Below are 24,236 nucleotides of genomic sequence, written 5' to 3' on the forward strand. Positions count from 1 at the left end.
TCTTCTGTTAATTCGGGGAGTAGTGTGCCGCCCGCGTCTCCAAATCCTCACCTCACCTATTCAGGAGGCAAATGCGTTGATATGATCTCGTGACTCCCGTGAAAAACGTATCCGAATTAAAATCATAATGGCCAAAATCTATACGTTTAAGCTTATAAAGCTGCTTTTAAATAACTTGAAAGTTTTGGACTACAGTACAGTTTGTTTTGACCAGTCGCATATTGGCAAATATTGATCGAGTTGTCAGGGCAAGACTTTACAGAAATTGTCCGGAAGGGAAAAGACAAAGTTTGGGTTCTGCAAGGTTCGAGTTATACGTTCGAGAGTAAAATTAGAGCAATTGTGTAATGAAAACGCAGATGATATCGATTGTGGCTCGAGTTCACGTGATGTGCGAGTCAGCTATGGTTTAAACATTTGAACCCTAAGAGTGACTGGCATCTCATTTCTCCTTACAACCATTCTATTGTTCCAAAATGTGATGAAGTTAATTTCACAGTTTTAAAGTTTGTACAGAAAATTGAGTCAAATACTTGTTAATATATTTCATCTTAAATTTATTTAATTCCTGTGATGAAAGCGAACTTCGTCAAAGCTTTCAGTGGTAGAGGCAAATATGCTACTCCGTAATATGCTGAATTTCAGACAGAAATAAAAGGTTTTAATTAATCAAGAATAAAATCATTTTTTGTATTACTCATCTTGGCTGGCAAATCCCCATAATCCAGCCACGAGCTCGCATTCCAGGTACTTGTGAACACTGATTAGAGATCAGCGGAGGGAAATGAGAGGGAGAGGTGTGGCGGAACTGGGGGGGGGGGGAGAGAAGGGGGACCTTATCATTAGCTTCCCTTTCGGTTTGAGTCTCTTTCTTCCTGTGGAATCCTCCTGTTGCCATCCGGTTAAGAAATTTAACCAAAAAAAGGGAGGATGCCTCGTTTGGAAAAACAGGCCAACAATTTCAATTGGAGTAGAAATAATCACTGCTCGCAGCCAGCACTGTACAATAAACTGGAAAGACGTCTTCGTCGAATTTTAATAGAACGTCGATGAATTGACCTTCATCTCTGAATTGAGCGCGTTTGCAATGGAGAATCTCAGATAATGCAGCCATTTCGACCGATGCGAATGACGATATATTGCGTGATCAAATATCTACAACGGTCACGCAAACACCTTCAAGTTACGAGGGGGAGGGGGAGGGGGAGGGGGAGGGGGAGGGGGAGGGGGAGGGGTTGAATTTTACAAGGGAGATATTAGGTATTTTCAAATGGTGAAATTAAGTTAAAATTTTGAACGAGCAATGTCTCTTTTTTCGAAAAAAGGAAAAAGATCTGCTTTTTGCTTTGGAAATTCTCAACATGTAGGGCTGGGCAAACAAAACAGATGATTGTAACACACTGAGAGAGTTTTCAGTTTTTCAGATTTTTTTTAGAACAATTATGGCTAAGAGAACTCCTGGAAAATCAATAAGATCAAATCGCCGTTTACGTGAATCGACTCCTCTGAAGCGCGAGCTCGCTCTTCTATGTGTTCCTCTTTCGTTGTTAATCATTCATTGTTAACAGTGAAAAATAAACCTTTCATCGATAAACTCAACAACTTTAATAGGCAATTAGTAAATATTACAAGGTACATTGAAATCGATCAGAGAGTTAAAGTATCATACTCATAAGCCTTTGCAAAACTGAGATCACTTTAAGCTTTGATCCCTTCGCCTTTGCCAGTTTTCAATTTGCATACTTCGTACGCGTTTAAGAAAATTATCTAAGAAAGTCGAGATACTTTTTTCTACAGCACTACGAGGAGCCATACTCATAACATACAGCTTTTATTTCATGACTCCTCCTCACTTCTCTCAATGCTGTCCAAAAATTTTCACTCAATTCATGTATCGTATTGAAAGCCAAATTATGTTTTCATGTACCATACTCTCAGTTAATATGGTACACAAACTACCCAATAAACTATTTTTATTGTAAACCTATTAACACTCCTTTGAAACAACAGTGAATTTTAATGGTGAGTATTGAGTACCATAACATTTCAGTAAACTACACTGAAACAAGTATCTAGATCTCTTTCTTTATCATTCCGTACATTAACTGATTTTTACATGCGTGAAATTTTTACCTTAAATTTGTCGCTGCTTTCTTTATCTTAAGTTTTCTCTCTTGACAGGCAAATAACACAAGACTGCGTTTTTACTTACTTTTGCTAAGTTTTCCCATTCACCTAAGTAGACAGGATAATTTTCCTCCGGAGGAATTCTAATACCACTGTCAATTGGAAAATTGTTAATTAAAAAAAACACCCTCCTTTCAATTTCAAACGCACCTAAGTTGTTTTGCGGGATATGTTTCTGCTCCACAACAGACCAGGTGTCCTTACGTTCGTCATACAATTCCACAGGTGGAGGGACCCCTGGAAAATTTCTGCTTGAATTGGAACCCCCTGCCACACATAGTCTGTTATTGACTACCAAAATACTAGACCCAAAACGAGGATGGCAGGTCGAAGCTTTACGTTCCCATTCATTTTTCTCTGGGTCAAAACAATGAACTACCGCTGGTTTGTCGACATTCTCACGATCTTTACAACCATGAATTATATATATTTTACAATTCATGACTGTCGCCGCAACGGAATGGAAAGATCCTTCATGCTGGGGAAAATTCAACTTTTCCCCAGCTTGCCAAACGTTATTGCTCAAATCGTACCTTTGGGGAGGTTTTGATTGAGTAATGACATACAAATACCCACCGACTGAGCATGAGCAGATTCTAGGTGGGCCGCACGATTCGTCTTTGTATTCCCATATGTTCAACTTTGGAAGTTTCTCCCACGTGTTATTTAATACGTGATAACGGTATACAAAATATTCAATGGACCTCCATACTACATACAGGTAATTTCCAATTAATTCTGCAGAATAATATACCTCAGTTATTTCACCCAGTTGAGCAACCGATGCCAAAGGCTTCCACAATTTGGTGTCAACATCAAAATATTGAGCCAAAGCATCGGACTGATGACAAGGGAAAGTCAAGCATTCGGAGCTCAAGCTTGCCCATCGATTCATTTCCAATGTTTCCCTCCTTGAATCTTTATTAGGACGGATGGCCATAAGAACCTGAAATTAAAACAAAAAAAAAAAACTCGGAATGAAAATGACCTCGTTGAGGCACGCAAGTGATACCGAAATCATTATGCTGGACGAAACTTTGGTTAAAGCTGGGAACAAAATGATATGATTGTTAAACTTTCAATGTTCCATTGCAAAAGATCGCTCCATGATCGGTTAACTTCGAATCCATAGTTATTTATTAAAGTAATCCTAGTCGGTAACGTCTAGAGTTTGACCCCAACGGTTTTTCTATGAAGAAAACGTACGGATGCACGTAATATTTATTCATCGCAGACCACTATGTTAGCGGCGAGGCACATGAAAATACATGCACAAGAAGAAAGGCTGTTCATTGCAAACCTTAAAAGCCCTGTCATTGTTAAGAATCATCGTCAAATGGATAAATTTAGTTGTAATATTTGCAATGGAGAAAGTGTGCTACGAATTTAAATGAGAAATTTTTCGTCTCCATCCACAGGACTTACGTGGTAGACAGAGCGACTTAATTGCATTACCCGATCGCCGGTTTAAAGAGAGTGTAACTCAAAGAACCGATTAAAACTCTGAATAAGGTAACCTAACAATTTCTGCTGGAAAGGGAAGATCTTTTGTACATCACATTAACGCTCACGGCCGAGAAGATTTCACATTTTCTTCACCGACACAATCGGAAATATTTGGAAACAATAATGAGACTAAGTCAGAATGTCAAGAGAGTCTATGAAACCGGGCTCTCCTTAGTCGAGTGAACGGGGTATGCCATGAAAAATAAATGTAATTTTTACATAAACAGAAAAATATAAGATGACTTGAATTAAATTTTTACCGGACGCATTGATCTTGGTTTCATTTTCTCTGCAGCAAATTCGTGTGAAGGTATACAGTGACGCATCATGGATTGTTGCAGATGAATGTTCACCTCGGGAACTCGCTGCATTTCTTCTGTTTTCAACTCTCCAATCACAATCTTCACGTCTACTAGCCCCAGACGAACAGCTCCGATAACTTTTCCAGCAACTGGCATCCTCTCCTCCCCTTTATATTTGATCCACTTGATCACTGATTTGAAGACGAAAGCTTCAGAGGGTGAATTGAGGTCATCTCGACTAAGAAGGTTTAATAGTTGATCTGCACTGATATGAGTAAGGAATTCTTTACTTTCGCAAACATCTTTGTAAATGGATGCCATCTTGGCCTCTGCGGCCTCTTTCAGATCTCTCAGACCGAGTCTTTCGGCGACTGCACACAGCACGGAGTAGTTCTTCAGGTCAATTCCGTTTTCTATGAATTCCTTCTTTACGAAATCACAACAAAATTGAACAACACTCGCGATTTGAAGCTGACTAGCTGTGAAAAGAACCTCAAATACGTTTTTCTGGTTGACGTGAAGGTCACCACTGTAGATGGAGTCCATAACGATCTTGAATATCTTCGGTGAAATGCTTTTATCTTTCAGTTCGATCAGTTCCTGGTTCGCTTCTTTCCCATCAGTAAATATGGCGCGGAAATAATCGCTATACGACGCAAGAACAACTCGGTGAGCTGGGAAAAGTGTATCACCCACTTTTAAACGTACGTCGATAAATTCACCTTCTCTACGGAACTCGGAACACTTAGAGAGAAGAACTCTAGAATGGGCCACCATCTTTATGCTGTTTCAATTAGCGGAGATCTACGGCTTGTAGAAACTTCGAAGGAAACAAGAATGTCTTTGTTCGTGGATCGCGTGACCTCCCACTGAAAACTATACTAATTTCCACTTGTATTGGTTTCTTAGTTACTGGTGGCATACGCCCAGTGATGCAAAGATTAACTTGCAAAGATATCGATAGCAGGGTCTCTGTTTGAGCTTAAGCCCGACGATAATCTTCTTGCAATTACAATGGCAAATAACAATGGTATATCTGAAGAGGGCCGAGGTGTTAAATAAATTGAAATTTATAATGGTAATAGGACCGAGAGGAGTCCAATTCTGTCTGTAATCATACAAGTGATTAACAAAATTGGACGACCGCGAAACCGGAGTCCGATTTGTCAATCACGCGTATGATTACAGACAGAACTGGACGACAAGAAGTCCTGTTACCAATTAATCATAACCATTTCAATTTCCGAGAAAAGAAATACACCTAAAACAAATATCTCCAGTGGAGACGATGTCTTTAGTTAAAAAGAGACAGTCAAAGACTGCATGTGGCTACTGGTATGGCACAGTTTTTATTGCATTTAAAAGAACTTGAAAATGTATAATGACCCTAGAAGGTCGTGTTGCAGAATATTTGTCTCAACAGAAAGCCTGACGCTTCCAAAAATTTAATGAGTATCCTGTTCCACAAAAGAAGAAGATTACCACAGATGTCTCTATTTTTTCCGAGGGTTTCAATAACATAAACTGAAATCAGATTTCTCACTGACCGGTTAAGCCAACTTTGAACAATTCGGCGCGGAAGTTTAATATTAAACTAACTTAAAGTAGTACTTATTTTCCAACTGACAGAATTAACGTCAGTAAATTTGATTCAGCATCTCCTGTTAAACTCTCGTTCCTCACAGGTAGGTAGCACAAAATGCGTCAATGTTAACCTTTCTAAGAGTTCTCCCAGTCATCTAAAGGCACAGGAAAACACTAAAAATTGAGTTTTCTCCCTATCGATTGATATTTTGGCACAAATGGCTCCCCATACTTTGTGACTTTTGCACTTATTGACTAAGTTTGGTCGGGCCGGTCCGGAAAATGTTTGGCTTAATGTCATGGCGTACAGACCTCGCTGCGCTCGGTCTATAGGCCATGACAGAGAGCCAAATATTTTTCCCGTCCGGCCCGACCAAACTTAGTCAATGAGTATTTTATCATATGACCACTAATTGTTTAAATTTCGAAAATTTTGTTTCAAACTAAATATGACGCGATAGAAGGGCGCTCGCGGGACAATAAAAAAGATTCTACAATAAAAAGTTTTCCTTTGCTTTTTTCGAGTCAGAACAGTAAAACCACAACTCATCGAAAAACCGCGACTTTTTTCACTCTTTTCTTCTTTTTCTATAAGTTTTTGCAGCAAAGCTGCGTGAATGCAGGGCCGGACGGCTTTTTTAAGACCGGCTCACGTCAACCCGGCCCTACACACGTCAGCGTTCACTGTGGTTTTTTTTTTTTTTTGGGGGGGGGGGGTAGGGATATTACGCGTGCGGGGCTTTACAGGTCTTATGATGACTATTATGCACAAGCAAAGTTGTGAAGAATTCGTCAATGTCTTCAACAGTAGTATTCTCTACTGACTGACAGCAGACTCTAAAAGAATGGAATATTCGGTAAACGTAACAAATGACATATTCTACTACCTATGAATACTTCTTTTCAAAATTCCTGTTAGCTGCATCTGTCACAAATTGTTATACCAGCTCACTATGAACTATTACTTTTTCTCAATCAGCTTTAGCTTCGTCCTCTTTTTTAGGTTTTTCTCACCAGATCTGCGAGCTTTGCAGGGTTATTAGTTTCCCACCCGGGCGGTGGTAACATATCGAAATTAAATTGTTTTTTCCAATGGTATTTTAGCCCAAAAAGGTTATGTAGACGTGGCACGAGTTTTGCTGGAAACTGGCGCAGATGTGAACTTTCAAAGCAGCAGTGGAAAAACAGCCTTGATGATGGCTTGCTTCTCAGGTTTATAACTTGTGATATTATATATCTTTAGTAAGTTGATACGTGCTCTATGATTAGTCAACTTAGCTGGCCTTACTTCATTGTATAGCCTGCTAAAATTCAAAATTCTGTTTGAATTGAGATCTTGCCCCTCTATCGGATTCTAAAGATGTAATAATATCTTATTAGCTTCATTTTATCGGTCCGTACTGTAAATTATGAAACCTAGTTTTTTCCCCGCGAATTTATTACCCGAGGGCCATGCGCTTGGGGAATAATCCCGAGCGGTAAAAAGCTCGGTCCGTGACTTACAGTACGGGCGTCTCACTTGGTTAGTAAGACGCATTTATCTTTCGCCAAAGGTCCAATCTTTGTAAATGACAATTTTAAACTTGACGGAAAATGTTTCCGCTGACATACTTTGTCAAAAAATTTGTCATCTCCCAATCTTGTGTGATCTGTAATTATATCTCTTGGCTCTGATGATCGCTATGTTCGAGCGGTTTTTAGTTGAATTGTTGCTCCAAGGCTTTCACACGAAATGGGGTTCTTCTGTTAATTCGGGGAGTAGTGTGCCGCCCGCGTCTCCAAATCCTAACCTCACCTATTCAGGAGGCAAATGCGTTGATATGATCTCGTGACTCCCGTGAAAAACGTATCCGAATTAAAATCATAATGGCCAAAATCTATACGTTTAAGCTTATAAAGCTGCTTTTAAATAACTTGAAAGTTTTGGACTACAGTACAGTTTGTTTTGACCAGTCGCATATTGGCAAATATTGATCGAGTTGTCAGGGCAAGACTTTACAGAAATTGTCCGGAAGGGAAAAGACAAAGTTTGAGTTCTGTAGGGTTCGAGTTATCGAGAGTAAAATTAGACTAATTGTGTAATGAAAACGCAGAAGATATCGATTGTGGCTCGAGTTCACGTGATGTGCGAGTCAGCTATGGTTTAAACCTTTGAACCCTAAGAGTGACTGGCATCTAATTTCTCCTTACAACCATTCTATTGTTCCAAAATGTGATGAAGTTAATTTCACAGTTTTAAAGTTTGTACAGAAAATTGAGTCAAATACTTGTTAATATATTTCATCTTAAATTTATTTAATTCCTGTGATGAAAGCGAACTTCGTCAAAGCTTTCAGTGGTAGAGGCAAATATGCTACTCCGTAATTTGCTGAATTTCAGACAGAAATAAAAAGTTTTAATTAATCAAGAATAAAATCATTTTTTGTATTACTCATCTTGGCTGGCAATTCCCCACAATTCAGCCACGAGCTCGCATTCCAGGTACTTGTGAACACTGATTAGAGATCAGCGGAGGGAAATGAGAGGGAGAGGTGTGGCGGAACTGGGGGAGGGGGGGGGGGAGAAGGGGGACCTTATCATTAGCTTCCCTTTCGGTTTGAGTCTCTTTCTTCCTGTGGAATCCTCCTGTTGCCATCCGGTTAAGAAATTTAACCAAAAAAAGGGAGGATGCCTCGTTTGGAAAAAACAGGCCAACAATTTCAACACATCTCTGCGGACTGATACTTCCAAACATTTCATGTTTGCATAAACCGACCTGATAATACTGAGTGACCTCTTAACACAATGCCACTTAGTGCAGATTCGATCATGCACTAAAACAGTGTGTTAACGTAGCCAAAAAATGTGATTTTAACTCATTTATTCCTGCAGAGATTATAAAATTGTCGAGCTCAAAATTCTAAGATGATCTTTAAAGCATTTGACGTGATGCTTTCGTCTTTCAATTCGATTATTTCCTGGTTGAACTCCTTCACTCCATTTGTAAACATGGAGTAGAAATAATCACTGCTCGCAGCCAGCACTGTACAATGAACTGGAAAGACGTCTTCGTCGACTTTTAATAGAACGTCGATGAATTGACCTTCATCTCTGAATTGAGCGCGTTTGCAATGGAGAATCTCAGATAATGCAGCCATTTCGACCGATGCGAATGACGATATATTGCGTGATCAAATATCTACAACGGTCACGCAAACACCTTCAAGTTACGAGGGGGAGGGGGAGGGGGACGGGGAGGGGTTGAATTTACAAGGGAGATATTCGGTATTTTCAAATGGTGAAGTTAAGTTAAAATTTTGAACGAGCAATGTCTCTTTTTTCGAAAAAAGGAAAAAGATCTGCTTTTTGCTTTGGAAATTCTCAACATGTAGGACTGGGCAAACAAAACAGATGATTGTAACACACTGAGAGAGTTTTCAGTTTTTCAGATTTTTTTTAGAGCAATTATGGCTAAGAGAACTCCTGGAAAATCAATAAGATCAAATCGCCGTTTACGTGAATCGACTCCTCTGAAGCGCGAGCTCGCTCTTCTATGTGTTCCTCTTTCATTGTTAATCATTCATTGTTAACACCTATTTAGTGAAAAATAAACCTTTCATCGATAAACTCAACAACTTTATTAGGCGATTAGTAAATATTACAAGGTACAATGGAATCGATCAGAGAGTTAAAGTATCATACTCATAAGCCTTTGCAAAACTGAGATCACTTTAAGTTTTGATCCCTTCGCCTTTGCCAGTTTTCAATTTGCATACTTCGTACGCGTTTAAGAAAATTATCTAAGAAAGTCGAGATACTTTTTTCTACAGCACTACGAGGAGCCATACTCATAACCAACAGCTTTTATTTCATGACTCCTCCTCACTTCTCTCAATGCTGTCCAAAAATTTTCACTCAATTCATTGAAAGCCAAATTATGTTGTCATGTGCCGTACTTTTAGCTAATATGTAACACAAACTACACAATAAACTATTTTATCGTACACATATTAACACTCCTTTGAAACAACAGTGAATTTTAATGGTGAGTATTGAGTACCGTAACATTTCAGTAAACTACACTGAAACAAGTATCTAGATCTCTTTCTTTATCATTCCGTACATTAACTGATTTTTACATGCGTGAAATTTTTACCTTAAATTTGTCGCTGCTTTCTTTATCTTAAGTTTTCTCTCTTGACAGGCAAATAACACAAGACTGCGTTTTTACTTACTTTTGCTAAGTTTTCCCATTCACCTAAGTGGAAAGGATAATTTTCCTCCGGAGGAATTCTAATACCACTGTCAATTGGAAAATTGTTAATTAAAAAAAACACCCTCCTTTCAATTTCAAACGCACCTAAGTTGTTTTGCGGGATATGTTTCTGCTCCACAACAAACCAGGTGTCCTTACGTTTGTCATACAGTTCCACAGGTGGATACCACCCTGGAAAATTTCTGCTTGAATTGGAACCTCCTGCCACACATAGTCTGTTATTGACTACCAAAATACTAGACCCAAAATGAGGATGGCAGGTCGAAGCTTTACGTTCCCATTCATTTTTCTCTGGGTCAAAACAATGAACTACCGCTGGTTTGTCGACATAGTCACTTTCTTTACAACCATGAATTACATATATTTTACAATTCATGACTGTCGCCGCAACGGAATGGAAAAATCCTTCATGCTGGGGAAAATTCAACTTTTCCCCAGCTTGCCAAACGTTACTGCTCAAATCGTACCTTTGGGGAGGATTTGATTGACTAATGACATACAAATACCCACCGACTGAGCATGAGCAGATTCTAGGCGGGCCGCACGATTCGTCTTTGTATTCCAATATGTTCAACTTTGGAAGTTTCTCCCACGTGTTATTTAATACGTGATAACGGTATACAAAATATTCCATTATTATGGACCTCCATACTACATACAGGTAATTTCCAATTAATTCTGCAGAATAATATACCTCAGTTATTTCACCCAGTTGAGCAACCGATGCCAAAGGCTTCCACAATTTGGTGTCAACATCAAAATATTGAGCCAAAGCATCGGACTGATGACAAGGGAAAGTCAAGCATTCGGAGCTCAAGCTTACCGCTCTTACCGGTATATTGCCCCTGACCCATCGATTCATTTCCAATGTTTCGCTCCTTGAATCTTTAGTAGGACGGATGGCCATAAGAACCTGAAATTAAAAAAAAAAAAAAACTCGGAATGAAAATGACCTCGTTGAGGCACGCAAGTGATACCGAAATCATTATGCTGGACGAAGCTTTGGTTAAAGCTGGGAACAAAATGATATGATTGTTAAACTTTCAATGTTACATTGCAAAAGATCGCTCCATGATCGGTTAACTTGGAATCCATAATTATTTTTTAAAGTAATCCTAGTTGGTAACGTCTAGAGTTTGACCCCAACGGTTTTTCTTTGAAGAAAATGTACGGATGCACGTAATATTTATTCATCGCAGACCACTATGGTAGCGGCGAGGCACATGAAAATACATGCACAAGAGGAAAGGCCGTTCATTGCAAACCTTAAAAGCCCTGTCATTGTTAAGAATCATCGTCAAATGGATAAATTTAGTTGTAATATTTGCAATGGAGAAAGTGTGCTACGAATTTAAATGAGAAATTTGTCGTCTCCATCCACAGGACTTACGTGGTAAGCAGAGCGACTTAACTGCATTACCCGATCGCCGGTTTAAAGAGAGTGTAACTCAAAGAACCGATTAAAACTTTGAATAAGGTAACCTAACAATTTCTCCTGGAAAGGGAAGATCTTTTGTACATCACATTAACGCTCACGGCCGAGAAGATTTCACATTTTCTTCACCGACACAATCGGAAATATTTGGAAACAATAATGAGACTAAGTCAGAATGTCAAGAGAGTCTATGAAACCGGGCTCTCCTTAGTCGAGTGAACGGGGTATGCCATGAAAAATAAATGTAATTTTTACATAAACAGAAAAATGTAAGATGACTTGAATTAAATTTTTACTGGACGCATTGATCTTGGTTTCATTTTCTCTGCAGCAAATTCGTGTGAAGGTATACAGTGACGCATCATGGATTGTTGCAGATGAATGTTCACCTCGGGAACTCGCTGCATTTCTTCTGTTTTTAACTCTTCAATCACAATCTTCACGTCTACCAGCCCCAGACGAACAGCTCCGATAACTTTTCCAGCAACTAGCATCCTCTCTTCCCCTTTATATTTGATCCACTTCATCACTGATTTGAAGACGAAAGCTTCAGAGGGTGAATTGAAGTCATCTCGACTAAGAAGGTTTAATAGTTGATCTGCACTGATATGAGTAAGGAATTCTTTACTTTCGCAAACATCTTTGTAAATGGATGCCATCTTGGCCTCTGCGGCCTCTTTCAGATCTCTCAGACCGAGTCTTTCGGCGACTGCACACAGCACGGAGTAGTTCTGCAGGTCAATTCCGTTTTCTATGAATTCCTTCTTTACAAAATCATAACAAAGTTGAACAACACTCGCGATTTGAAGCTGACTAGCTGTGAGAAGAACCTCAAATACGTTTTTCTGGTTGACGTGAAGGTCACCACTGTAGATGGAGTCCATAACGATCTTGAATATCTCAGGTGAAATCCTTTTTTCGTTCAGTTCGATCAGTTCATGGTTCGCTTCTTTCCCATCAGTAAATATGGCGCGGAAATAATCGTTATACGACGCAAGAACAACTCGGTGAGCTGGGAAAAGTGTATCACCCACTTTTAAACGTACGTCGATAAATTCACCTTCTCTACGGAACTCGGAACACTTAGAGAGAAGAATTCTAGAATGGGCCACCATCTTTATGCTGTTTCAATTAGCGGAGATCTACGGCTTGTAGAAACTTCGAAGGAAACAAGAATGTCTTTGTTCGTGGATCGCGTGACCTCCCACTGAAAACTATACTAATTTCCACTTGTATTGGTTGCTTAGTTACTGGTGGCATACGCCCAGTGATGCAAATATTAACTTGCAAAGATATCGATAGCAGGGTCTCTATTTGAGCTTGAGCCCGACGATAATCTTCTTGCAATTACAATGGCAAATAACAATGGTATATCTGAAGAGGGCCGAGGTGTTAAATAAATTGAAATTTATAAAGGTAATAGGACCGAGAGGAGTCCAATTCTGTCTGTAATCATACAAGTGATTAACAAAACCGCGAAACCGGAGTCCGATTTGTCAATCACGCGTATGATTACAGACAGAACTGGACGACAAGAAGTCCTGTTACCAATTAATCATAACCATTTCAATTTCCGAGAAAAGAAATACACCTAAAACAAATATCTCCAGTGGAGACGATGTCTTTAGTTAAAAAGAGACAGTCAAAGACTGCATGTGGCTACTGGTATGGCACATTTTTTATTGCATTTAAAAGAACTTGAAAATGTATAATGACCCTTGAAGGTCGTGTTGCAGAATATTTGTCTCAACAGAAAGCCTGACGCTTCCAAAAATTTTAATGAGTACCCTGTTCCACAAAAGAAAGATGATTATCACAGATGTCTCTATTTTTTCCGAGGGTTTCAATGACATAAACTGAAATCAGATTTCTCACTGACCGGTTAAGCCAACTTTGAACAATTCGGCGCGGAAGTTTAATATTAATAATTATTATAACTCTCGTTCCTCACAGGTAGGTAGCACAAAACTGCGTTAACCTTTCTAAGAGTTCTCCCATTCATCTAAAGGCACAGGAAAACACTAAAAATTCCCCCTAGCGATTGATATTTTGGCACAAATGGCTCCCCATACTTTGTGACTTTTGCACTTATTGACTAAGTTTGGTCGGGCCGGTCCGGAAAATGTTTGGCTTAATGTCATGGCGTATAGACCTCGCTGCGCTCGGTCTATAGGCCATGACAGAGAGCCAAATATTTTTCCCGTCCGGCCCGACCAAACTTAGTCAATGAGTATTTTATCATAAGACCACTAATTGTTTAAATTTCGAAAATTTTGTTTCAAACTAAATATGACGCGATAGAAGGGCGCTCGCGGGACAATAAAAAAGATTCTACAATAAAAAGTTTTCCTTTGCTTTTTCGAGTCAGAACAGTAAAACCACAACTCATCGAAAAACCGCGACTTTTTTCACTCTTTTCTTCTTTTCTTTAAGTTTTTGCAGCAAAGCTGCGTGAGTGCAGGGCCGGACGGCTTTTTTAGGACCGGCTCACGTCAAACCGGCCCTACACACGTCAGCGTTCACTTTGGTTTTCTTTTTGGGGGGGGGGGGGGGGGGGGGATATTACGCGTGCGGGGCTTTACAGGTCTTATGATGACTATTATGCACAAGCAAAGTTGTGAAAAATTCGTGAATGTCTTCAACAGTAGTATTCTCTACTGACTGACAGCAGACTCTAAAAGAATGGAATATTCGGTAAACGTAACAAAGCTGGTTCAACTTCTGTCATCTATCTCTGATTTTTGGTCGATGGTTTGTTTGTCGTCTGTCAGCCAACTTCTATCTGTTAGTTAACTGACTGTCATCGGACGTGTCTGACAGCTTACAGGTTCTTACTGATCGTTGATGTGTTGGTCAAATGTTACTAAGTTGTTAGCTGACAGTTTACCAACAGTCAGTAAAGGGGGGCTCTTATTAGCTTTTAGCCAAAATTTGGCATTAAATTTTGTATTTTAGGACTTAGCTGGCAAGCAGTTGATTCCCCCGACAAGTTTGGTTTATCACAACTCATGATTGCAGGTAACACAATCCACCGCTAATTACTGACACAATAGCTTAAACTAAAACTATGACATGGTTTTGATGATAAATTGTTCGGTGTTTCCATCACATTGTCACAATCATATATTAGAAAAATTCCAAGTTAAATGAACTGTATAACGTACTTAATTTGGTACCATCTACAACCAGTTCTGTTTGATTGAAAATATTTGAGGATTTTTTTCTTCACTGTGACATATTCTACTGCCTATGAATACTTCTTTTCAAAATTCCTGTTGGCTACATTTGTCACAAATAATTGTTATACCAGCTAACTATGAACTATTATTTCTTCTCAATCAGTTTTAGCTTCGTCCTCTTTTTTAGGTTTTTCTCACCAGATCTGTAAGCTTTGCAGGGTTTTCAGTTTCCCACCTGGGCAGAGGTAACATATCGAAATTAAATTGTTTTTTCCAATGGTATTTTAGCCCAAAAAGCTTATGTAGACGTGGCACGAGTTTTGCTGGAAACTGGCGCAGATGTGAACTTCCAAAGCAGCAGTGGAAAAACAGCCTTGATGATGGCTTGCTTCTCAGGTTTATAACTTGTGTTATTATATATCCTAAGTTAGTTAGTACGAGGCCTTATTTATTGCCCGAGGGCCCAGTCAATAACTTACAGGACGGGCAGTTCATAACTTACAGTACGGGCGTCGCACACGGTTAGTAAGAGCTTTCGCCAAAGGTCCAATCTTTGTAAAGGAAGATTTTGAAACTTGACAGAAAATGTTTTTACTTACATACTATGTCAAAAAATCTAGTCATCTCCCCATGTAGTGTGATCTGTAATTATTTCTCTTGGTCCTGATGATCGCTTTTTGCTTTGCGGTTTCTAGTTGAACTGTGGCTCTCAAGGCCTCTCAAGGCTTTCATCTCTAGACACTGGTCAAAAGGCAAACCAACCTCTGTACACGTAAGAGGGTTCTTCTGTTAATTCGTAGAGTGGATTTTGTTTTTCTTCACACCCATTTGTACTTGATTTTGTTGCGTGATTAAGATTTCCTTCGTGCCGAAGCAAAGAATCAGTGAAGAATCAGTGTTTATACAGACAATTGAGTATACCGTGTACGACAACCATTTTATTGTTCCCAAAATGTGATGAGGTTAATTTCACGGTTTTTTAAGTTTGTACAGACAATTGGGTTAAATACTTATTAATATATTTCATCTTAAATTTATTTAATTTCTGTGATGAAAGCGAACTTCGTCAAAGCTTTCGTTGGTAAACGCAAATATGCTACTCCGTAATTTGCTGAATTTCAGACAGAAATAAAAAGCTTTAATTAATCAAGAATAGCATCATTTTTTGTATTAGTCATCTTGGCTGGCAAATCCCCACGATTCAGTCATGAGCCCGCATTCCAGGTACTCGTGAACACTGATTAGAGATCAGCGAAGGGAGATTAGAGGGAGAGGAGTGGTGGAATGGGACGGGCGTAGTTATAGCTAAGACAACTCCTGGCAAATCAATAAGATCATACTGCCGTTTACGTGAATCGACTCCTCTGGAGCGCGAGCACTCTCTTCAATGTGTTTCTCTTTCATTGTTAATCATTCGTTGTTAACACCTATTGAGTGAAAAATAACCTTTTATCGATAAACTCAACAACTTTATTAGGCAATTAGTTAATATTACAAGGTACATTGAAATCGATCAGAGCGTTAAAGTATCATACTCATAAGCCTTTGTAAAACGGAGATCACTTTAAGTTATGATCTCTTCGCCTTTGCCAGTTTTCAATTTGTATACTTAGTACGCGGTTAAGAAAATTATCTAAGAAAGTCGATATACTTTTTTCTACAGCTCTACGATGAGCCATACTTAAAACCTACAGCTTTATTTCATGACTCCTCCTCACTTCTCTCAATGCTGTCCAAAAGTTTCTACTAAATTTATGTATCGTATTGAAAACCAAATTTTCTTTTCATGTGCCATACTCAGCTAATATGGTACACAAACTACACAATAAACTGTTTTTATTGTAGACCTATTAACACTCCTTTGAAACAACGGTGAATTTTAATAATGTGTGTTGAGTATCATAACATGGCTTTTCAATAAACTACATTGAAACTGAAGTATCTAGATCTCTTTCTTTACCATTCCGTACATTAACTGATTTTTCCATGCGTGAAATTTTTACCATAAATTTGTCACTGCTTTCTTTATCTTAAGTTTTCTTTCTTGACAGGCAAATAACACAAGACTGCGTTTTCACTTACTTTTGCTAAGTTTTCCCATTCACCTAGGTGGACAGGATAATTTTTCTCCGGAGGAATTCTAATACCACTATCAATAGGAAAGTTGTTAATCAAGAAATACACCCTCCTTTCAATTTCAAACGCACCTAAGTTGTTGTGCGGGATAAGTTTCTGCTCCACAACAGACCAGGTGTCCTTACGTTTGTCATATAATTCCACAGGTGGACTGCCCCCCAATCCAAAAAGTGGATATAAAAAACCAATGCTTGAATTGGAACCCCCTGCCACACATAGTCTGTTATTGACTACAAAAATACTAGCCCCAAAATGAGGATGGCAGGTCGAAGCTTTACGTTCCCATTCATTTTTCTCTGGGTCAAAACAATGAACTACCGCTGGTTTGCCGATACTATGACGATCTTCGCAACCATGAATTACATATATTTTACAATTCATGACTGTCGCCGCAACAGAATGAAAAATTCCTTCATGCTTGGGAAAATTCAACTCTCGCCCAGCTTGCCAAACGTTATTGCTCAAATCGTACCTTTGAGGAGGATTTGATTGAGTTATGACATACAAATATTCACTGACTGAGCATACGCAGATTTTAGCCGGGCTGAGCGATTCGTCTTTGCGTTCCCTTATATTCAACTTTGGAAGTTTTTCCCACGTGTTATTTAATATGTGATAACGGTATACAACATATTCGTGGCACCCCTGTTGCTCTTGTCCGGGTGTGACTACATACAGGTAATTTCCAATCAATTCTGCAGATTGACATTCATCAGTTTTTTCACCCAGCCGAGCAACCGATGCCAAAGGCTTCCACAATTTGGTGTCAACATCAAAATATTGAGCCAAAGCGTCTTCGTTACCTCTTACCATTGTTCCTCTTTTTGAATCTCGAGTAGGATGGATGGCCACGAGAACCTGAAATAAAAAAAAACTTGGAATGAAAATGACCTCGTTGACGCACGCAAGTGATATCGAAATCATTATGCTGGACGAGGCTTTGGTTAAAGCTGGGAAAAAACGATATGATTGTTAAAAATTCAGTGTTCCATTGCAAAAGATCGCTCCATGATCGGTTTACTTTGAATCCATAGTTATTGATTAAAGAAATCCTAGTCGGTAACGTCTAGAATTTGACCCCAACGGTTTTTCTAGGAAGGAAATGCATTGAAGCGCGTAATATTTATTCATCGCAAACCACTATGTTAGCGGCGAGGCACATGAAAATACATGCACAAGAGGAAAGACCGTTCATTGCAAACCTTAAAAGCCCTGTCATTGTTAAGAATCATCGTCAAATGGATAAATTTAGTTGTAATATTTTGCAATGGAGAAGGTGTGCTTCGAATTTAAATAAGAAGTTTTTCGTCTCCATCCACAGGACTCGTGGCAGGCAGAACGACTTAATTGCATTACCCGATCGCCTGTTCAAAGAGAGCGTAACTCAAAAAAACCAATTATAACTCTGAATAAGGTAACCTAACAATTTCTCCCAGAAAGGGAAGATTTTTCATACATCACATTAACGCTCACGGCCGAGAGGATTTCACATTTTCTCCACCGACACAATCGGAAATATTTGGAAACAATAATGAGACTAAGTCAGAATGTCAGGAGAGTCTATGAAAACCGTGCTCTCCTTAGTCGAGTGATCAGGGTATGCCATGAACAAAAATACAATTTTTACATACATAGACAAATGTAAGATGACTTGAATTAAATTCTTACCGGACACATTGATCTTGGTTTCATTTTCTCTGCAGCAAATTCATGTGAAGGCATGCAGCGATGCATCATGGATTCTTGCAGGTGAATGTTCACCTCAGGAACTCGCTGCATTTCATCTGTTTTCAACTCTTCAATCACAGTCTTCACGTCTACCAGCCCCAGACGAACAGCTCCGATAACTTTCCCAGCAACTGGCATCCTCTCTTCCCCTTTGTATTTGATCCACTTCATCACTGATTTGAAGACGAAAGCTTCAGAGGGTGAATTGAGGTCATCACGACCAAGAAGGCTGAGTAGTTGATCTGCATTGATATGAGTTAGGAATTCTTTACTATCGCAAACATCTTTGTAAATGGATGCCATCTTGGCCTCTGCGGCCTCTTGCAGATCTGTCAGACCGAGTCTTTCGGCGACAGCACACAGCATGGAGTAGTTCTTGAGGTCAATTTCATTTTCTTTGAATTCCTTCTCAAGGAAATCCCAACACAGTTGAACAACACTCGCGATTTGAAGCTGACTAGCTGTGAGAAGAACCTCAGATACGTTCTTCTGGTTGACGTGAAGGTCACCACTGTAGATGGAGTCCATAACGATCTTGAATATCTCCGGTGAAATGCTTTTTTCTTTCAGTTCGATCAGTTCCTGGTCCGCTTCTTTCCCATCCGTAAATATGGCGTGGAAATAATCGCTATACGACGCAAGAACAACTCGGTGAGCTGGGAAAAGTGTATCGCCCACTTTTAAACGAACGTCGATAAATTCACCTTCTCTACGGAACTCGGAACACTTAGGGAGAAGAATTCTAGAATGGGCCTCCATCTTTATGCTGTTTCAATTAGCGGAGATCTATGCTTGTAGAAACTTCGAAAGAAACAAGAATGTGTTTGTTCGTGGTCGCGTGACCTCCCACTGAAAACTATGCTAATTTCCACTTGTATTGGTTTCTTAGTTACTGGTGACATACACCCAGTGATGCAGAGAATAACTTGCAAAGATCTCAAAGGGTCTCTGTTTGGGCTTAAGCCCGACGATAGTCTTTTTGAAATTACAATGGCAAGTAACAATGGTATATCTGAAGAGGGCCGAGGTGTTAAATAAATCAAAATTTGTAATTGCCCCCGCAAGGTTTTTGGCCCCAGAGGGCCAAAAACCCGAGGAGGCACCTTAGGACTCCCCGTGTAATATAGAGGAAGACTGGAGAAGAGAGAATGTGGGTATTTTCGGTAGATCATAACCAGAAAAAATCTCGATTTGATCGCTTGCACGGCCGCAAGGTATCAACGTTTTTCCCGCAAATGGTCATGGGCTGCCAGTAAAAAGACACGCGCGCGAGGACTTTTAGGATCGGCGTCTTTGACACGAGATTTGTCCTAGTATAGAGGAAGACTGGAGAAGAGAGAATGTAGGCCCTCTTAAGGTATAATTTTGTGTCTAATAACTATATAATAATAAATTGTTCTTCAATACTGTCTATAAATTGTTCTCCAATGCCACCCATAACATTCCAATGTTAAAACTCACCCAAGTCCCTACATTCTGCTTCTTCTTGATCGTGAAGAACAAACAAATCCTAAGTTAAACCACACAGCAAAAAAAAAAAAAACCCCAAGCACTTCGCAAAACTACATTTTGTACACTTGTAGTATTTTGAGATGCAAAATTACTAACACCAAAGTACTGAGCCGCAATTCCGTAACAGCATAACAGAAAAATTACACAACTGTAAACAACAAGCCCAACTCAAAAAAAAAAAAAAGAAAATGGTACTGTAGGGCGGGGGCAGCTCTAGTGAGAACTATAACTATTGGTAATAGGACCGTGAGGTGTCCAATTTGGTCTGTATCATACGAGTGATTAACAAAATCGGTCGACCGCGAAACGGGAGTCCGATTTGTTAATCACGAGTATGATTACAGACAGAATTGGACAACAAGAAGTCCTGTTACCAATTAATCATGATCGTTTCAATTACAAAAAACAAATACACCCAGAACAAATGTCTCCAGTGGAGATGTCTTAAGTTAAAAATAGACAATCAAAGACTGTGGCTTCTGGTATGGCACAGTTTTTACTGTATTTAAAAGAACTAGAAGTTGTATAATGACCCTAGAAGGTCGTGATGCAGAATATTTGTCTCACAAGCAAAACAGAAAACCTAACGCTTCCAAAAATATTAATGAGTACCCTGTTCCACAAAAGAAAGATGATTACCACAGCTGTCTCAATTTTTTCCGAGGGTTTTAATGGCATAAACTTCTGTCTCAACACCCACCCCTTGGGAAGGCAACGGAATTGTTCTGACCAAATACGAGGAGAATAAACTAGCACGCTTTTGATCCAGCAAATCGTCTTTATTTTTTCGAGAAATCTGGACAAAGCAAACGGCATTATTCCACGCTATTTCAATGATTTATCAATACCAAGAAAGTAATTTAATAAAATATCTGTTACTGAGGCCGTTTCCACGTACATTAGGCCCCAGAACTATCAGTGTGAAAATAAGAAAGCCCGATTCTTAACTTTCGTCTTTCGAAACGGAATTCGAATTCTACGTACATTCCTGAAAATCATTACTCATTCAGTTTTCGAGGACTACAACCCGGGGCCGGTTCAAAAGCCTTTTTGAGAGCATCCGATCATCAAGTTGAGGACAAACAATAATTCTACCAATTTTTTTTATTATTTCACAGCTTTTAGAACTGAAATCAGATTTCTCACTAACCGGCCCCGGGTTGTATCTTAAACCAACTTTGAACAATTCGGCGCTGAAGTTTAATATTAGACTAACTTAACGTTTTACTTATTTTCCAGCTGACAGAATTAACGTCAATAAATTTGATTCAGCGTTACTCTGCTGTAAAACTCTCGTTCCTCAAGGGTAGGTAGCACAAAACTGCGTCATTGCTAATCTTTCTAAGATTCTCCCATTCATCTTAAGGCACAGGACAACACTAACAATCGAGTTTTATCATTAGCGATTGATAGTTTAGCACTAACAGTTGAGTTTTATCACTAACGATTGATATTTTTGGCACAAATGGCTCCCCATACTTTTGTGACACACTTCTACTTAACTACCATTTAATACAGCCCTCGGTTTGCAATGTGTTCTCAGTCTTGTAATCAAAGAGGAAAAGATTTTATTTCGAGTTATCAGACACTTTGAGTTAGTGTTTTTTTCAAGTTCATCAGGATAGGGTCATTAGTACCAACCCATCTAATTCAAATTTAAGTCTGTTATGATTGACACAGCTTTGTACAATTTTCTTCTAAATCACCAGGTAATTTTCTTTGAGTCACTCCCATGCAAAAACCTCTCCATTGTTTTCACATTGTAGTCCAAAATAAACACCCTTATTGGCTAAAGTGAGACCATGCTCCCATCAAAATGAGTGTTTTATTTTTCAGAGCTCTTTTAAGTGGCTGAGAAAATGACCCTCCCCCTATTAGAGGTCTGAAAAGAAAAAAAATTGTTCAAACTTTCTCACAGATCATTTTAGTGACATTATGAAGAGACTATTTTGATGATTTATGTCCTGGTCCTATCAAGCATCTCAAAAGAAACTTACTATTCAATACAATTACAACTTGTTGTGGATCTTTAGTCCCCAGCACCCCAGCCCTTAATTCTAATAGGGTGGTGTTATCATTTTCACCCCCCTCAACTCATTTTTCCTTCATTATCTTTATTTTTTATCCTTTACATCCTAACAGCAGTATGCAGTTTCTCCAAACTGGTATCTATACATTTGCTAACAAACCTGTCAAGGAGAATTTGTTTAACAACCAAGAGCTTCTTTGGTTGGGGGATCATTTCTTTTATTCTCATGACCTTAATGTTTGATGAAGGGCTAATGTTGTAAGGAGAAATTAGATGCTGGTCACTCTCAAAGGTCAAATGGTGCAGAAAATTGTCAGTAATGGACTTTCAAGGTGTGAAAAAGGCTTTGCTATTTCAGAGCTATTTATGTTTCAGTAAGTTTCTCCTTTCTTTTCAACAGGAATGTTTTTGAAGGTCTGGAGGCTCGCACACAGTACCGATACAGACTGAAGTGTATGAATGATTTTGGTTCAAGTGCCTGGAGTGCTGTTGTCACTGTGTCAACCACAAAGAAACCTCAAACCAGCGAAGATCTCCAGAGGGCTGTCATTAAGGGAGACTGACTTGGGCTTCTGCTTCCTGGAATGACGGTGTTACAAACGCTGGCGTTAAGTGGGGTAGAAGGTGGTGTTCTACAAGAATATCATCTGAACGCTCTGTTTTCTGGGCTCTACAAAAAGATGTCTTGGAGGATGCTTTCTTTCCATGGCTTTAGCATGATAGATTGCCTTGTCCCTCTCTCCAAAAGATCGCACCATCTTTTTAGTTTAACCGAGTTGAATCTTGACCAGTTGCTAATAGATGAATGTAAATTATGCAGTTTCCTGGAAAGCTTAAGATTTATTCATTGTCTGCAACGCCTCAATTTAAATAATAAGGCTCAAAATACAACCGACTGCTTCACAACGGAAGCCAACAAACTCGATTGTTTCATACTAACTTCCCTCACACATCTGAAGGGTGCTGCATTGTTTGTGCTGTGTTTTTGGGAAAGAAACTTTTCTATACCAGTGCCTTTTATCGCCTAGGAGAAACGGTTTGTATTGCCCATGCAAAATTGCCCGGATTTTCAATTGAAAACAATTTTTTAGGCCAGCGCATGTGGTGCGTAACTTCTGGGTCACTTTTTTCTGTACCACCAAAGGTTTCTCGGGAATGTTTACAAGTATGAAGGCGAAAAACGTGGAGACCACACCTGGAAGACAGTCAAAACGGATTTGTAAACGGAAGTAAGAAGCTGAAGGAAGGGAACTCTGTGTTCGGGGACAGAGAAACAAATTTAAAGTGATAAGGTATAATTTATTGAAAGTTAAGAACTGAAGTGCTCCCGTTAGTTACTTGTATAGACGGACATATTTAAACAATGATTCTGATAATTTTCTATTTTCTTATTGGAAAGAACTGAAAGATCTAATTTTGTCGCATTGATTAAGTTATGTATCCTTCTTAACGATCTAGAATACGTGACTATCAATACACCTTTGAAGCTTGAAAGAAACGAGATTATTTAAGATTGTATAGTACCTCTCTCCAGGCAAACATGTAGTGTTGATATGTTCTTTAAGCGGGATATAACAGAACAATCCTTGTTAAGGAGTTTAACTAGGGAGTTTTCAACTGCATTGGTTTACAGCCTGGGCAGGCAAAGTGAGGCAAAATAACTTTCATTTTATTAAATATTTGTTGACTTGAAATGAAGTGTCCTAAATTGGATTTCAGATTTCCATAAGTATTTAAGTTATTGATTAAGTTGTTAAATTAAACTGAAAGTTTTACGCTAATTCAAATGACTCTGTATCTTCAACACAAAACTAATCTCTAACAGATGTAGGTGGTATATATTTTACATCCAAGGACTTACCGCCTAATGAAAGAGCTGCAACTACCGCAAAGCAAATTCTTTTTATGACTGTGCGACTACCAGGGTTGCGCAAATGAAGTTTTAAGCAAAGGATACATTTATTGCATTTTAAACTCCGAATAATGCATTAGTGTTCTGAGGGGTTCATTCACCTCTGGTTATCAGCTCATATTCCGAGTCATCTTATATGGAAATGCACAGCACCGAAAAAGAGCCTCCAAATATTCATACGTTCAGGATTTTATGAAAATTAATAAAACAACTATTCCCTTCGCGTTTGTTGGATGCGAGATTAGCCTCGTTGGCTATTTACCATCCCACATCTAACGTGCGCTCATTGAATGATTGTTAAATATTCACTTTCACTTGACTCCGATGATGACTTCCGCTCAGGTTGTGAAACGTCAGTCACCATTACCTACAACAGTCCTTCTCAGGACTACACTCACCCGGACGATCAAACTACACTATTACATTCTATATTCTACCCATGCAATATGAATATTTTACCCGATCAGAAAA

General features: G+C 39.0%; 3 protein-coding genes across 3 annotated transcripts; all 3 read right to left on the bottom strand.

The window, feature by feature from the left end:
• Nucleotides 1–1,608: 1,608 nt before the first annotated feature.
• LOC131779784 (kelch-like protein 28) lies at nt 1,609–4,835 on the bottom strand. Its single transcript, XM_066163936.1, has 2 exons — nt 3,954–4,835; nt 1,609–3,133 (listed from the first exon to the last, which is right to left on the bottom strand). Exons 1-2 carry the CDS (start codon nt 4,770–4,772, stop codon nt 2,156–2,158), a joined length of 1,797 nt encoding a protein of 598 aa, XP_066020033.1. The 5' UTR covers nt 4,773–4,835; the 3' UTR covers nt 1,609–2,155.
• Nucleotides 4,836–9,207: 4,372 nt separating this feature from the next.
• LOC131797956 (actin-binding protein IPP-like) lies at nt 9,208–12,465 on the bottom strand. The gene is made up of 2 exons (XM_066164616.1): nt 11,566–12,465; nt 9,208–10,747 (listed from the first exon to the last, which is right to left on the bottom strand). The coding sequence occupies exons 1-2, from the start codon at nt 12,382–12,384 to the stop codon at nt 9,737–9,739; spliced, it is 1,830 nt and encodes a 609-aa protein (XP_066020713.1). The 5' UTR covers nt 12,385–12,465; the 3' UTR covers nt 9,208–9,736.
• Nucleotides 12,466–15,944: 3,479 nt separating this feature from the next.
• LOC131797918 (kelch-like protein 28) lies at nt 15,945–19,144 on the bottom strand. The gene is made up of 2 exons (XM_059115580.2): nt 18,253–19,144; nt 15,945–17,442 (listed from the first exon to the last, which is right to left on the bottom strand). Exons 1-2 carry the CDS (start codon nt 19,069–19,071, stop codon nt 16,474–16,476), a joined length of 1,788 nt encoding a protein of 595 aa, XP_058971563.2. The 5' UTR covers nt 19,072–19,144; the 3' UTR covers nt 15,945–16,473.
• Nucleotides 19,145–24,236: the final 5,092 nt, after the last annotated feature.

The sequence above is a fragment of the Pocillopora verrucosa genome, chromosome 3 (genome assembly GCF_036669915.1).
Source record: "Pocillopora verrucosa isolate sample1 chromosome 3, ASM3666991v2, whole genome shotgun sequence".
In the NCBI taxonomy this organism is placed as follows: Eukaryota; Metazoa; Cnidaria; class Anthozoa; order Scleractinia; family Pocilloporidae; genus Pocillopora; species Pocillopora verrucosa.

Excerpts from the sequence above, each read along its gene's own strand:
- LOC131779784 (XM_066163936.1), bottom strand. The coding sequence starts at position 4,772 with ATGGTGGCCCATTCTAGAGTTCTTCTCTCTAAGTGTTCCGAGTTCCGT. Across the intron at positions 3,134-3,953 it reads AACCAAGATCAATGCGTCCG|GTTCTTATGGCCATCCGTCC; the intron begins GTAAAAATTTAA and ends TTTTAATTTCAG.
- LOC131797956 (XM_066164616.1), bottom strand. The coding sequence starts at position 12,384 with ATGGTGGCCCATTCTAGAATTCTTCTCTCTAAGTGTTCCGAGTTCCGT. Across the intron at positions 10,748-11,565 it reads AACCAAGATCAATGCGTCCA|GTTCTTATGGCCATCCGTCC; the intron begins GTAAAAATTTAA and ends TTTTAATTTCAG.
- LOC131797918 (XM_059115580.2), bottom strand. The coding sequence starts at position 19,071 with ATGGAGGCCCATTCTAGAATTCTTCTCCCTAAGTGTTCCGAGTTCCGT. Across the intron at positions 17,443-18,252 it reads AACCAAGATCAATGTGTCCG|GTTCTCGTGGCCATCCATCC; the intron begins GTAAGAATTTAA and ends TTTTTATTTCAG.